This window comes from Phoxinus phoxinus (genome assembly GCF_949152265.1).
Source record: "Phoxinus phoxinus genome assembly, chromosome: 10".
NCBI lineage: Eukaryota > Metazoa > Chordata > Actinopteri > Cypriniformes > Leuciscidae > Phoxinus > Phoxinus phoxinus.
Genome location: NC_136885.1, coordinates 19724444 through 19738349, shown reverse-complemented (window position 1 = coordinate 19738349; position 13906 = coordinate 19724444). Strand labels below are relative to the sequence as shown.

Here is a 13906-nt window from a genome sequence, read left to right as displayed (position 1 = left end):
AATGCCCCGACTGTACCTTCAACCACACAGACTTTCAGATTCAGAACAGATAATGATAACAGTGGAACTTTGTCTTTAAACGCAGTAAAGCATTTTTTTTAAGTTTTAATTGGTTCAAAATGAAAATACATAAAATATATATATATGGCTTAGCACTTAACATTACACAGATGTCATTAAAGGGAAGTTTAAAGAGGCTATATGCGTTTTTCTGAAATTTAAACTCGCGACTGACACCTGTGGCCAAAAAATAGAACTGCTCTTCCTTTCTGCTCGCTCGTACGTGCACACTTCACAAGTCATCTGCTGCAAGGAGGTCAGGTCAACATTATGTTTACAGAGGTAAGTCAAATACATATATTGTTTGAGATAAGTGTTCTGAGTGATCTGAAACGTTTAACATGAACGCGCTTGGCGTCACATCCGCAGACAGCGCGGGAAAAATCCGACCCGACAGAAAATAGGAAAAATAGGATACAGGCTTATAGGTGCACCCAATGTGAGCAGACAAGGTGTCAGTATGCTCATCAGGAGATGTTTGAGTCATAAATGGTAAAATAATAAGGCTAATTGTTTCGTTTATTTTGAGGAAAAAGTTCCATATAGCCCCTTTAACTAGAATTCCCCTGCTTCCTAAAACAAACAAGAAAAGTATACATATTGGAAACGTTAATATAATTACAATTTTAACACCTAAACTGAGTTATCCAGAAAAATCCAATTATTTAAGGTCCACATTCGGTCCTAAAACCAGAGAGATCCCCACATTTGAACATTTCACCTAATAAAACAACAATGACAAAAGACGTTCTGTACACCCTGATAAGATCTGACACATCACCCAGCCTCTTGATTCTGTGTCTTTTGGTATTAAGTTTGTTTACTCCTGTCATTTAGCTTTAAATCTAGGAGTTAAAGGGGTGGTAAAGTATGATTTCACTTTTCTAACTTTAGTTGGTGTGAAATGTTGCTGTTTGAGCATAAACAACATCTGCAAAGTTACAACGCTCAAAGTTCAAAGCAAAGGAAGATATTTGCTTTTAAAGAAAAGGAAAACAAACGGCTGGAAGGGACTATACGACATTCCTACCGGGTTAGTGACATTAGCAACCCTAAAATGTACATAAACCCCGCCCTCGGGAACACACAGTCCATGTGGAAAAGATGAAAAGTTGTTGTATAAGAGTACATTATTTTGTTTTGTAAAGTATATGCCTTATGCTTCGGACTCTGGGTCCGTACGAATTAGCTCAAATGATCCCTAGGGAATTTTAATAACTAATCATGAATATGATTAATATTTTGCATATTACAGTTACATTAAATTGTCGAAAGTGAAAGTGGATTATATGAATATATGAATAATCAATCACAACGAATTATAATTCCTCATTCATATATCAATAATCTTACTTAACTTCGATTATGAGATAATCCTTAAGGGAAATTAATGTAATTATCAAATCGTTGTTCGTCCAGCGACCAACCGTTAGATTAAGTGATCAATTTCTCAATAAAGCTATCCTTTCTTATAAACTCCAAGAAATATTAATATTCTGGTCGTGAACATTAATTTTCCGGGGTTTATAAAATTAAACTACTTAATGTAGTTAATTATTGAGCGCGGTAGCTCTTAGATCGTAAACCTCATTGACTCGTATTTATTAACTTTCAACATTCAGAAACAGTCATATAATATATGGTTTTAATAAATGCACAACTACAGAATATATAGACTACTACACATAGTGATTATAGGTTTGTACATATCTTACATGTGGACAAACAAGACGAATAGAATGGGGGCGCGCGCGCCGAAGCACGCGCTGAGGTTGTAGAGAGAGAATGAGAGAAAGAGAGAAGGGGGGGCGCGCGCGCCGAAGCACGCGCTGAGGTTGTAGAGAGAGAATGAGAGAGAATCATCATAGAATAACGAAATCACAGACCTTTGAGAGACATCAATGCATCAACCTTAAAACATTAAAACTCGTTAGAGTTTGATACTTGCAAAAGGTTCGTTTGTGTGCACGAGCTGTGTTCAGCCTGCGCGTGTTCTCGGAGCAGAGTGCGCGCGCTCGTGTCTCCTCGGACAGGGCGCGAGTTTTGAAGAAGGCCTCTTGTGGAAGTTATGTTATGTTACTGAAGGAATTCAGGCTTCGTGCGTTCGACTCTTAGGTGGAAACGAACAAAGTGGAATTTGAAAATTAAACAAAAGAACTTAAAGTAAAATAAAAACAGACGGACTCCGGAGGAGTCGATATCGCAGACTGTTCACATGACTAGGTCGTGTAGCAAGAGCAGGAAGGCAGAGAGGGCGGAGGAGCTCTGGCTTTCCTCTTTTAAAGACTGTATGGGTCACGCCTTCGTTCGGCGTGGTCAGCCAATAACCTTCAGTGATTCGAAAGCGGGAAAGTTTTCTTTGTTTGTAAAGACACGCCCACTTTGACCATGTCATGTGAGAGATCGAATTTAACATTCATATTTAGAAGTATGGTATTTCCTAGAATAAATGCATATTATTGTACCTTGCAGTCAAGATTCGAGATTCAACTCCGTTAGGTCTTAAGATTCAAAATGGTACTAAACACATCATTTTCAGAGTATATGATAACAAAGTTACATAAAATCTACAGATTAGAAGCATTTAGATTTTGATTAATACACATTAATATTGAAATCAATTCCACATCGGTCGTGACACATAAATGGCAACACAAAAATATCAAGTCCATTTGTTGAGGTCTTAAATATGATTCTGTTGAATAAAGTCTCTTGGTGTGTGTGTGTGGTGATAGAGAAACAGAGTTTCTTCTGTTTTATGGTATGTGAGTGTCCTGGCGTGAGGAATGTGTGGTGTCACGTTAAGAGTCTCTTTGTGTGTGTTGTAATGGAGAAAGAGACAAAGACCACGATTATGAATCACGATTCATTAATTTGAATAAGCAGCTGTCATTGTCAATGTTGCTACAGTTTAAAACAGCAAAAGTGAAACGTGCTCTGTGGGGGCCCCACTGGGCAATACTGGTGTAAAACACCACCCCAGCAGAGGACGTCCCTGGATTGTAGGTCCAGTGGCACCGCAAACCGCTCAATCACTTCCATCTCAGATAGGGTTTTAATTATTCTTATTTCTTTTGATTATTTTAATTTCTTCTATGTAAAGCACTTTGAATTACGACTGTTTAGCTTTGCATTTACTGAATGAGCACTGTATGGTGCTAAAACTACACACACACACACACACACACACACACACGCACGCACGCACGCACGCACACACACACACACACACACACACACACACACAATGCCATTTTCACAAGATGTGTGTGTGACACAAGATGTGTGATCTTGTCATGGAGCAGCAGCCTATGCGAGGCCTCCATGACGCTTGACCCAATGAGGATGCTTCGCGCCCTCTACGTCACGTCCCGTGGCCTAGGCTTATAAATAACCGAGCACAGCTGCCATACTCCGATTTTCTTTACTTCAGCGAAGCTCCCGCATCGCTGGATCCTGAGAGGAAGCCGCCACAGTCGTCGAGAAGCATCACTGCAGAACGCGCTTTCAACTGAAGCCGCTGGTCGACATCTCGCCGCCTTCAGCCGCCGTTCCCTGCATCGCTATCTGAAGTGGAATATTATATCCTTTTCTCTACAGTGTGTGTGTTTTGTGTGTGTGTTCGCCGCTGCGTCCCACACTAAAAGAGCCGAGCGTCTTTTTCAAGATGTCTCGCAACTGTCGCTCGTGTCGAGCTCCACTCAGCGACGGGGACCACCACGTGATCTGTGTTTCCTGCCTGGGTGAGGGCCACGCAGCTTTAGCCCTCGCCGATGGCGGCTGCCATCACTGCGAGACGATGCCTATGGGGACTCTGCGGACTTGCCTGGCTTCGTTCCCTGAAACTGCACTTCCGCCCGCTGCAGTGCCGCGCCGTAAAAAGCGCAATGCTGAGCGGAACCCGGAACCTCCCTCCACCACGAGGAGCTCTCCGCTGCCGCCGCCAGCTTCTCTGCCCGCTTCGCTGGACTCTCTGACCGAATGCCGCCGCGTCCGTTATGGACGATGAGGGTGAAGCCGCGTCTGTGGAGGACGACTGCTGTTCTCTCCTCGCTTCGGGTAGCGAGGGATGGGCGAGCTCTGTGGACCTCCCCGCCCCCACCGCTCGTGAACGTCGAGGAGGAAAGGCCAGCATTGAAGCAGAGCTGATGCGTCTGCTCACGCAGGCCGTCGCGAGCCTCGGCCTCGAGTGGTCGGCGCCCGAGGAGCCTGCGCATAACCGGCTGGATGGCTGCTTTCTGCCTGGAGGCCGCGCTTCGCCGTCTTCACGACTCGCGCCCTTTCTTCCTGAGCTTCACGAAGAAGTAGCAAAGTCCTGGAAAGCCCCCTGTTCAGCCAGAGTGCGTACTTCTGCCTCAGCAGCATTCTCCATAGTGGACGGTGCTAGAGACAGAGGATACCAGTCCCTCCCTCCGGTGGAAGAGGCTGTAGCGACACACCTTTGCCCGTCCTCTGCTGGACGGCGGGCTAAGGTAGCGTTACCATCCAAAGCCTGCCGCACGTCCTCAGCTTTGAACGGCCGCTTTTACGCCGCCGCTGGACAAGCTGCGTCGGCATTGCACACGATGGCGGTGTTGCAGATCACCAGGCCAACCTTCTTCGTAAGCTCGACGAGGAAGGCCCGGGAGCGATCTGCGTGCCGGATTTACGGAGCGCCACAGACCTCGCTCTTCGCGCCACAAAATCCGCTGCACATGCCATTGGGCGAATTATGGCCTCCGTTACCGTGGCAGAGAGACATCTTTGGCTGACGCTCTCTGAGATGGCGGAGTCAGAGCACACTGCGTTCCTCGGCGCTCCCGTTTCGACTGCTGGCCTCTTTGGATCGTCCGTCAAGGATTTCGCGGATCGATTTGCCGAGGTACAGAAAACGTTGCAAGCCATGAGACACTTTCTGCCCAAGCGCTCCAGCTCTCCGACAGGTCGCCCTAAACAGCCGCCTGTTCGCACTCAGCAACGCTCCGCGCCCGCCGCCGCGCCTCAGCACCAGAGACCAGAGACAGCGCTCTCGCTCAGCTGGACGCCGCCCCCTGCCGCTAGGGCCTCGGCCAAAGATTGTGATCAAGCCCGAGGCCTCCGCACCTTCCTAGCCCAAGACCCAGCGGCGACCACGGCGACCCAGATAAATCCGAAAAAGAGTCTATTTTCTGGTGTCCCGGCCACGGCCGATGGTGTAATGTGTGTAACTGTAATGCCCACAACCCAGTGCCCATTCGTACACACAAGCACAGCCCAACACAATACAGGGCTTGCACACATAAAATCGACTCATGTCGATTGTGCATCACATGTAGTGAACATGCCCGCTATTCAGTGCCCACAATCACTACACACTGCATGTCGCACGGTTTCTGTAAAAACGAAACCAATGCACGGTCAGTCAGTTCAAATAGACAGTACTCCCAGTGCTAAAAATGTGCCCGCTATCACGCACCCACATTTATTCCCAGACATGACGAGCCCTACGGGGCCTGCCCCGCGCGCTCTCTCTCAAATGAGAGAGCTAAGCGCGCGCGGGCTGCCCGTTCAATTAAGCGCGCCCCCCGCCTCAAACGCTGCAAACACGGCGTCCATGTTACAGCACACGGTTGCTCTCATGTCGCCGCCAGTTCGCGACCAGGGCCCAGATTTCATTCGACCCCTAGTTACTCATGCGATTGCGTGGGAAAAACTTCCCGGGGTTTCAGAGTGGGTGCTGAACATTATAAAAAGAGGCTATTCACTACAGTTCTCGCGACGCCCCCACCGTTACACGGAGAGAGTCGAAACTACGGTAAAAACAGAAGTAGCACATCTACTTCGAGCCGAAATAGCAAAGCTATTGAGCAAAGGGTCCATAGAGCCTTTATCTCAAGCTCAGAGCGAAGGGGGTTTGTACAGCAGATATTTCCTGGTGCCAAAGAAAGACGGGGGTCTCAGACCCATTTTAGATTGGAGGCAGCTGAACAAAGTGCCTGTGAAGTGCAAGTTCAGAATGCTCACGACCAAAAAAATCTGTAAAAGACTGTATATGAAAAACTATGTAAAAAAAAATTATATTTAATATGCTATCGATCAAAAGAGTTTAAACAACTACAAGCCAAGTATACTTTGAATACTTAATTATACTTTTTAAAGTATATCTCGATCAACAAGTATAGGCCAAATAAACTTAGACTTTTCTGTTAGTATAAGTCAAGTATACTTAAGTGCAATTTTAAGTATATTTCTGAGAAGTACATAAAAAGTAGACTGAAAGTATACTTTCTTATTTTTAGTTTAAAAGAAGTATACTAATTGCACACTTGAATAAACTTATTTTTCGTAAGGGTAGGGTATGAAGCATTTAAGTAGCTTTTATAAACGTAGCTTGCTGTATAAAAGTAGCTTTAAAAAAAAACATTACTGGTAATTTCCGATATGTCAGTACAGGTTGCTTTCAGTTAAAACAGCTCAAACATGCATTTTAGTCTGGAAATAGACCTAAGCCAAGTCTGTGAAACCGGGGGAATGTATTCTATTAGAATAATGTTGCACTCTCATTCAGTGCAAGATGACCACTAAGGTCCACAACACATAGTCTAGCATAATCAGTGTAAGCAATGAATTATTAAACTCATTTTTGTTTTCTGAATTGGACATGGCAATCTTCTATACATATCAGAAAAAATGCCACACTTCTCATGGGTAGATAACAAGGCCATTTATAACTCCTGGTTTGTCTGGTGATTTTTTTTTTTTAGCCTTGTGCATTTTCTGAGGGCTACTTAATTAGATGAAAAAAATGTATATTTTGAATGATAATTCAGCTATGCTGATCTACGTCACTAGACATAAAATTCAGAAACATTGTTGATAAATGGCAGGTGTTTTATTGTTGATAAATAAGACAAATGATACACTTAGCACTTATAAATTAGCCAGAAGCAACACATTTTCTGTCAGAGGTAATAAAGAGTTGCTAAACTGAAATAAATACACAATAGTTTTTACAGAAAGAGAGCAAAATTTCGTCATCTATATACAGTATAGATGGATGGTTAAGATGTAAACATCAGGATTTTAGTAAAAAAAAAACACTTATCCTAATTATTAGTGTTTGGCCTATTAACTGTAAGACATCTTGTTGATGCCTAGTAGTATGATTTAGGTCATGGTTATGAGATATGTGGGATTTTGGAGTCACAATTCTCAATTCTCACAAAACTGTTTTGTTAGTGAAAAAGGAAGAAGTCTTTGAAGCATCTAACTTCTCTTGACAAAGGACTCATACAGGGAGGTGAGCTGGTCCTTCAGGTCCTGTGCGTAGGGGTCCAGCTTTTCCTGCAGGTCTTCAGTGTAGGGTGTGAGACTCTGCTGGACCATCTGGGCTCTCTCTCTAATCTGGGCCTGAAGATCATCAGCCAGAGGAGTCACGGTCTTCTGGAACTCCTGCAGACGTTGGTCAACCTTCTCCTTGATCTCAGCAGTGTAGGGCTCCAGCTGAGCCTGCAGCTCCTTCACGCTCTGCTCCAGGTTTCCTCTCAGCTCCTCACTCTTCTGGAGCAGAGTGGCTTTCAGGGTCTCAGAATCCAGGGATTCTGCATATGGAGTCATGGCTGTCCTGAGCTCCTCCACTCTCTGCTGGATCTGGCTCTTGAGCTTGTCAGCATAGGGCTCCAGCTGGTCTCTCACAGTGATCAGGTCCTGGCCCAAACGCTCCCTCAACATTTCAGTCTCTTTGGTGATTCTGGTCATCAGCTCTTCAGCCAGGGGATCCATCTGTTTCTTGAGGGTGAGGGCATATTCACTGGCCACATCGGTACTCTGGGTCAGTCTAGCACTGTTAAATGGAGAATGACATTTAAGTTTCATATCAGGGCACAAAAAATAGTCTAAATAACAGTGTCCTGCAGGTAAATATTCTTGACTTACTTGACATCCTGTCCCAGTTGGGAAGACCTGATCATCTTGACGGTTTCATCTGCAGTTTGTGTTGCCTTTGAAACATAGCTCCAGAATGCATCAGTCAGCTGCTCCAGCTGTGGCTTGGGCTCATCAGCAGAGAATAGGCTGGCCTGGCAAACTGTTGATGGAGCATTTCAGTTTGATCACATGGTATTGTTCATAGATTCTGTACATTTTTCAAGCCTTAAAACATTTTCATATATTATTTTTTTCCCCAGAATTTCTCACCTGTAAATACAGCAAGTGCAAGAACCACAAGAAACTTCATGGTGTTCTGTTTTAGTCTATAAGTAAAAAAACACTTTTAATGAATGTCTCTGTCTTTTACATAAATGTAAATAGTGCTCTATTTTGAATTTGCTAAAAAGTGTGAAAGTTCTTACCTGTGTTTTTTCTTCAGTATGTTTTAATTGAAGCTGTCCTGCCTGAAGAACAAGTGTGAAGGTTGCTGTTTCAAATCTGTATTTATATAGCATAGGGAGGTGATTGCCATAGTGGAAACCCAAAGTCCAGTGGGTAGTGCCTTGCTGTCACTACTCCACATCATAATGCCCCGACTGTACCTTAAACCACACAGACTTTCAGATTCAGAACAGATAATGATAACAGTGGAACTTTGTCTTTAAACGCAGTAATGAATTTTTTTTTTGCATTACTGCGTATTAAGTTTTAATTGGGCCAAAATGAAAATACATAAAATATGTATATGGCTTAGCACTTAACATTACACAGATGTCGTTAAAGGGAAGTTTAACTAGAATTCCCCTGCTTCCTAAAACAAACAAGAAAAGTATACATATTGGAAATGTTAATTTAATTAAAATTTTAACGCCTAAACTGAGCTTGCCGCACAACATCTGCAAAGTTACAACGCTCAAAGTTCAAAGCAAAGGAAGATATTTGCTTTTAAAGAAAAGGACTACAACAAACGGCTGGTAGGGACTATACGACATTCCTACCGGGTTAGTGACATCACCAACCCTAAAATGTACATAAACCCCGCCCTCGGGAACACACAGTCCATGTTGAGAAGAGGGAGAGTTGTTGTAGTCGAGCACATTTATGAGTCAGCTCAAACTTTAGCATCTGTCTTTTCACAGCCAATAGAAAGTCCCTGTTCATCTCACAACAGTTCCTATACGAGTGATTTATAGATTACCATGACAGAATGTCCTAATTGAAGATAACTCCACATCAGCAACATAAATTCATCAACTAACCATTCAGAGACGTCCTGTTGCATTTTACATGTTGTCACTACTTCTTGAGTCTCTCCATCTTTGTCTGACTCCGTTTTAACATTAAAGGCAGAATAGTTTCTGTCATTTTAGTGTGTCTGTGTGAGGTAATCGCAGCTGCTAACACACACAAGGGGCCCTATCTTGCACCCAGCGCAATTGACTTTGAACACCGACGCATGTATCATTCCTATTTTGCACCCGCGCACAGCGGACTTTTCCCTCCACAGACGCACGTCGGTAAATTAGGAAATGAACTTGCGCTCGCGGGGGCGGTTCAGCGCAAAGAGGAGGCGTGTTCCGGCGCAAAACTCCCCTAGTGCTATTTTCCAGTTTTAGAAAGCAATTGCGCCACTGACCAGGAAAAAAACAGTCTAAAGACAGTGGCGCGTTGCGCGTTAGTGATATGGTATTTTAAGGGCGCATGCTTGGCCATAATGTAGCGTGTTAACGCGCATCCACTTTGATTCTCTAATAATTATAAACAGACGCAGCAGTTTTCATTTTTGCCAATCATACATTATTACAAGGAAAAATATTAACACACGAGGGAAATCATTGTTGTGCCCGTGAAGATGTGAAAAAGATCTATCTAGATAAAAAATTGAGGAAATCAAATCTGCAATTAAAGCACTAAAAAATAACAAGTCTCCCGGAGCTGACGGCCTCCCCCCTGAGGCTTATAAGGCAGGCGGTGATGTTCTTGCCTCTGTCCTACATCATCTGGTTGTGATGTGCTGGAACAGTGGATACCTCCCAGATGTCCTGAGAGATGCCAACATCATCACCATTTATAAAAACAAGGGGGACCGTGCAGACTGTAACAACTTCAGAGGAATATCTCTGATCAGTCTTGCTGGCAGGATATTTGCTCGTACTATTCTACCACGTCTACAAATCCTTGCTGACCGTATCCTCCCTGAAAGCCAGTGTGGGTTTCGGGCTGGCCGCTCCATAGCAGACATGGTGTTCTGCGTCCGTCAACTACAGGAAAAGTGTATTGAACAGCGTAAACCTCTGTTTTTGGTGTTTGTAGACTTGACCAAGGCCTTTGACTATGTTAGTCGATCAGGACTTTTCCTCATCTTACAAAGACTTGGCTGCCCTCCAAAGTTACTGAAGGTGATTACTGAGTTTCATGAGGGCATGAAGGCAACTGTACAGTCTGAAGGCAATCGCTCTGACGAGTTCCAGATAAAGTGTGGGGTAAAGCAGGGATGTGTCCTTGCCCCAACCCTCTTCGGAATTTTCTTCTCTGCCCTACTACGCCGTGCATTTCCTGATGACTCGGGTATCCTTCTACACACCCGTAGCTCAGGAAAACTGTTCAATCTGGCCAGACTGCGGGTGAAGACTAAAGTACGCCATGTTCTGGTACGTGAGCTGCTTTATGCTGATGATGCTGCCTTTGTTGCCCACTCAGAGGCAGATCTACAACTACTCTGCACATCATTTGCCGCTGCATGTCTAGAGTTTGGTTTGCAGATTAGTCTTAAAAAGACAGTTATCCTTGCCCAACCTGCAACCCTAAACCCTCCAGTTTACATTAACAACACATGTCTATCTGTGGTAGACAAATTCACCTACCTGGGCTCCACAGTATCAAACAACTATAACCTTGACACAGAACTTGACATGCGCATTGGGAAGGCATCATCAATGTTTGGAAAACTGAGCAAGCGTGTCTAGCACAACAAGAACCTCTCATTGCTCCTCAAAGTCCGTGTATACCATGCATGTGTACTTAGCACCTTACTATATGCAAGTGAGACATGGACAACATACAGGAGGCACGAACATCGCCTCAACGCCTTCCATTTTTCGCTGCCTTCGCTCCATACTGGGTGTATGCTGGAAGGATCATGTGCCAAACTCTGTCATACTTGAGAGAACTGGTTCCAGTGACCTGTACACCATCCTTCGTGAACTCCGTTGGACTGGGCATATTTATCGAATGAATGACACTCGCCTCCCAAAAATCTTGCCATATGGCGAGTTGGCAAATGCCCCCCGCAAACATGGTCGCCCCCATCTACGTTTTAAAGACGTTATTAAGAGGGATCTTCAGGCCTTCTCCATCAACCTGGACAACTGGGAGGCACTTGCAAATGACAGACCCAACTGGCGCGCAGCAATGAACAACGGCCGCAGGGACTCTCAGGAGGCCTACAAGTCATTTTTGGAAGAGAGACGCTCAAAACGGGAAGCAGTTCGTCGCACTCGACATGAACGGCCATAGTAGTAGATAAAAAAATAAAAAAAAATCTAGATTAGGCTACACATTTACCCAAATTATACGCCTGTTTAACCAAAGCTAATTTGTGTGGTTTCTCCATCATCCCCAATGTCACTTCTCTGTGTTTTACGGCCCTGACGAGAACGTCGGCCTCCTCGGCTGTGAACCGCTCCTGGCGTGCGCTGGCAAATCCGCCGTTATAATAGTAATCCGCCGTGGAACAAGCGCGCCTGCTCTTAAAGGGAATGTGAGAGGACGCTCTGATTGGTTTATTTCACGTTACGCCCAAACCACACCTATGAATAATGAAGCTACTTCAGACCAACCCCTTTTAGATTTGCACCAGGCGCAAGAGTCATTTATCCCGTCGGGAAAATAGCAACAGCGCCGGGAACCGCCCACAAAGTTACTTGCGCTTTGCGCTTTGACACTTGCGTTTCAGATCGTTAAAATAGGGCCCAAGCTCTTGAAACCCGCCATCTGCATCTCACCCTGCCATCTCATTTGCATTTAAAGGGCCAGGCACAAAACGGTGCGTTTTTGCAAACCCTCAATAAGTGACAACTTCTTCAAACAATCATTGTATGTTGTATGTTTTATGTCTTTTACACTTTGTTTGGGTTTTGTACGTGTGAAGTTTTGCCCAAAAAAAAAAGAAGAAGTGACAACTTTAACATGCTATATAAAAATATCTGTGGGGTATTTTGTGCTTAAACTTCACACACACACACACACACACACACACACACACACACACACACACACACACACGCAAAGTCTGGGGACATCAGAGATGTATTTTACATCTTGTGAAAATGGCATTTTACCATCCCTTTAACTTTATTAACAATGATAATAATTTGCCATTTATGAAGTAATACATAAATTGTTTCAAAGAAAATAGACTCCACATAAACTGATTCTGTATCCCATGGAACTGTCATGATCCCAACTCCAGGGATGAAAGAACAAAAGGCTGTTGAATTATTCAATAACAATATTTGTCTGGCTAAAATACAGTAAACTAATTTGTCACTTAATCATATAATTCATTTTCACCGAAGTTGATGAGAAGTAGGCCTTCCTATAATCTAATTTGACTGAGAGACGAGTGGAATAATGTATTTCTCACCACTAGAAAGCACTGCCACTACTAGTGAAGCTATATGGGTTAGTTTACCCTTTATGAAGATTTTTTTTTTAAATAACTGTTTACGTTAACAATGATCTTATCACTTCCTGCAAGGAGCAAAACATATATCATGTGCCAAGAGTACATCAGCATTTATTAAAAATCAAGCCCGAAGTGAAAAGTCAACCTCAAACAAAACAGTTGTAGAAAAATATTCACATTTATTTAAAATATTATATGATATTTTAAATATTGCATTTTGAAGAGTCAAAATTATTGAGGGATCCCAAGAAATCCCACTCATAAAATGCCACTGGTCCAAGGAGGCAAGGGAGGCTGAGCCTCTTCAAATATGTGATGTGATCAAATGAACTGTTGTTTTTAATCAGTCACTTATTATTATACATATTGTATAATGGTCTGGTTTCACAGACAGGGCTTAGACTAAACCATGATTAGGCCTCAGTTCATTTGAAGCATTTAAGAAGCTTTTATAAACGTAGCTTGCTGTATAAAAGTAGCTTAAAAAAAAAAACATTACTGGTGTGCATCTTGAGACACAACTAAGGCACAGACATAATTTCCGATATGTCAGTACATGTTGCATTCAGTTAAAACAGCTCAAACATGCATTTTAGTCTGGAAATAGACCTAAGCCAAGTCTGTGAAACCGGGGGAATGTATTTTATTAGAATAATGTTGCACTCTCATTCAGTGCAATATGACCACTAAGGTCCACAACACATAGTCTAGCATAATCAGTGTAAGCAATGAATTATTAAACTCATTTTTGTTTTCTGAATTGGACATGGCAATCTTCTATACATATCAGGAAAAATGCCACACTTCTCATGGGTAGATAAGGCCATTTATAACTCCTGGTTTGTCTGGTGATTTTTTTCCAAAAAATATGTCATATTAGCCTTGTGCATTTTCTGAGGGCTACTTAATTAGATAAAAAAATGTTAATAATTTGAATGATAATTCAGCTATGCTGATCTACGTCACTAGACATAAAATTCAGAAACATTGTTGATAAATGGCAGGTGTTTTATTGTTGATAAATAAGACAAATGATACACTTAGCATTTATAAATTTGCCAGAAGCAACACATTTTCTGTCAGAGGTAATAAAGAGTTGCTAAACGGAAATAAATATCACTCTAAGAAGAAAAGGTTCAAAAAGGAACCTTTTGAGGTTCCTGGAAATTGCAACTGTGGGGGAACCTTAAAGGTTCATTTTTGAACCTTTTTGAAAAGGTTCTAATTGGAACCTTAACTTAAAGGTGTATTAATGAACCGCATGGGTTCCAT

The 13906-nt window shown here is 43.1% G+C and overlaps 1 protein-coding gene across 1 annotated transcript; it reads right to left on the bottom strand.

Moving 5' to 3' along the window:
* Nucleotides 1-7284: 7284 nt before the first annotated feature.
* LOC307005997 (uncharacterized protein) lies at nucleotides 7285-8533 on the bottom strand (the record flags this gene model as incomplete). The annotated part of the gene is given in 6 exon segments (XM_079626585.1): nucleotides 7285-7861; nucleotides 7954-8104; nucleotides 8215-8270; nucleotides 8370-8386; nucleotides 8389-8412; nucleotides 8414-8533. Coding segments are annotated over 6 exon segments (945 nt in total).
* Between the last annotated feature and the right edge of the window lie 5373 nt (nucleotides 8534-13906).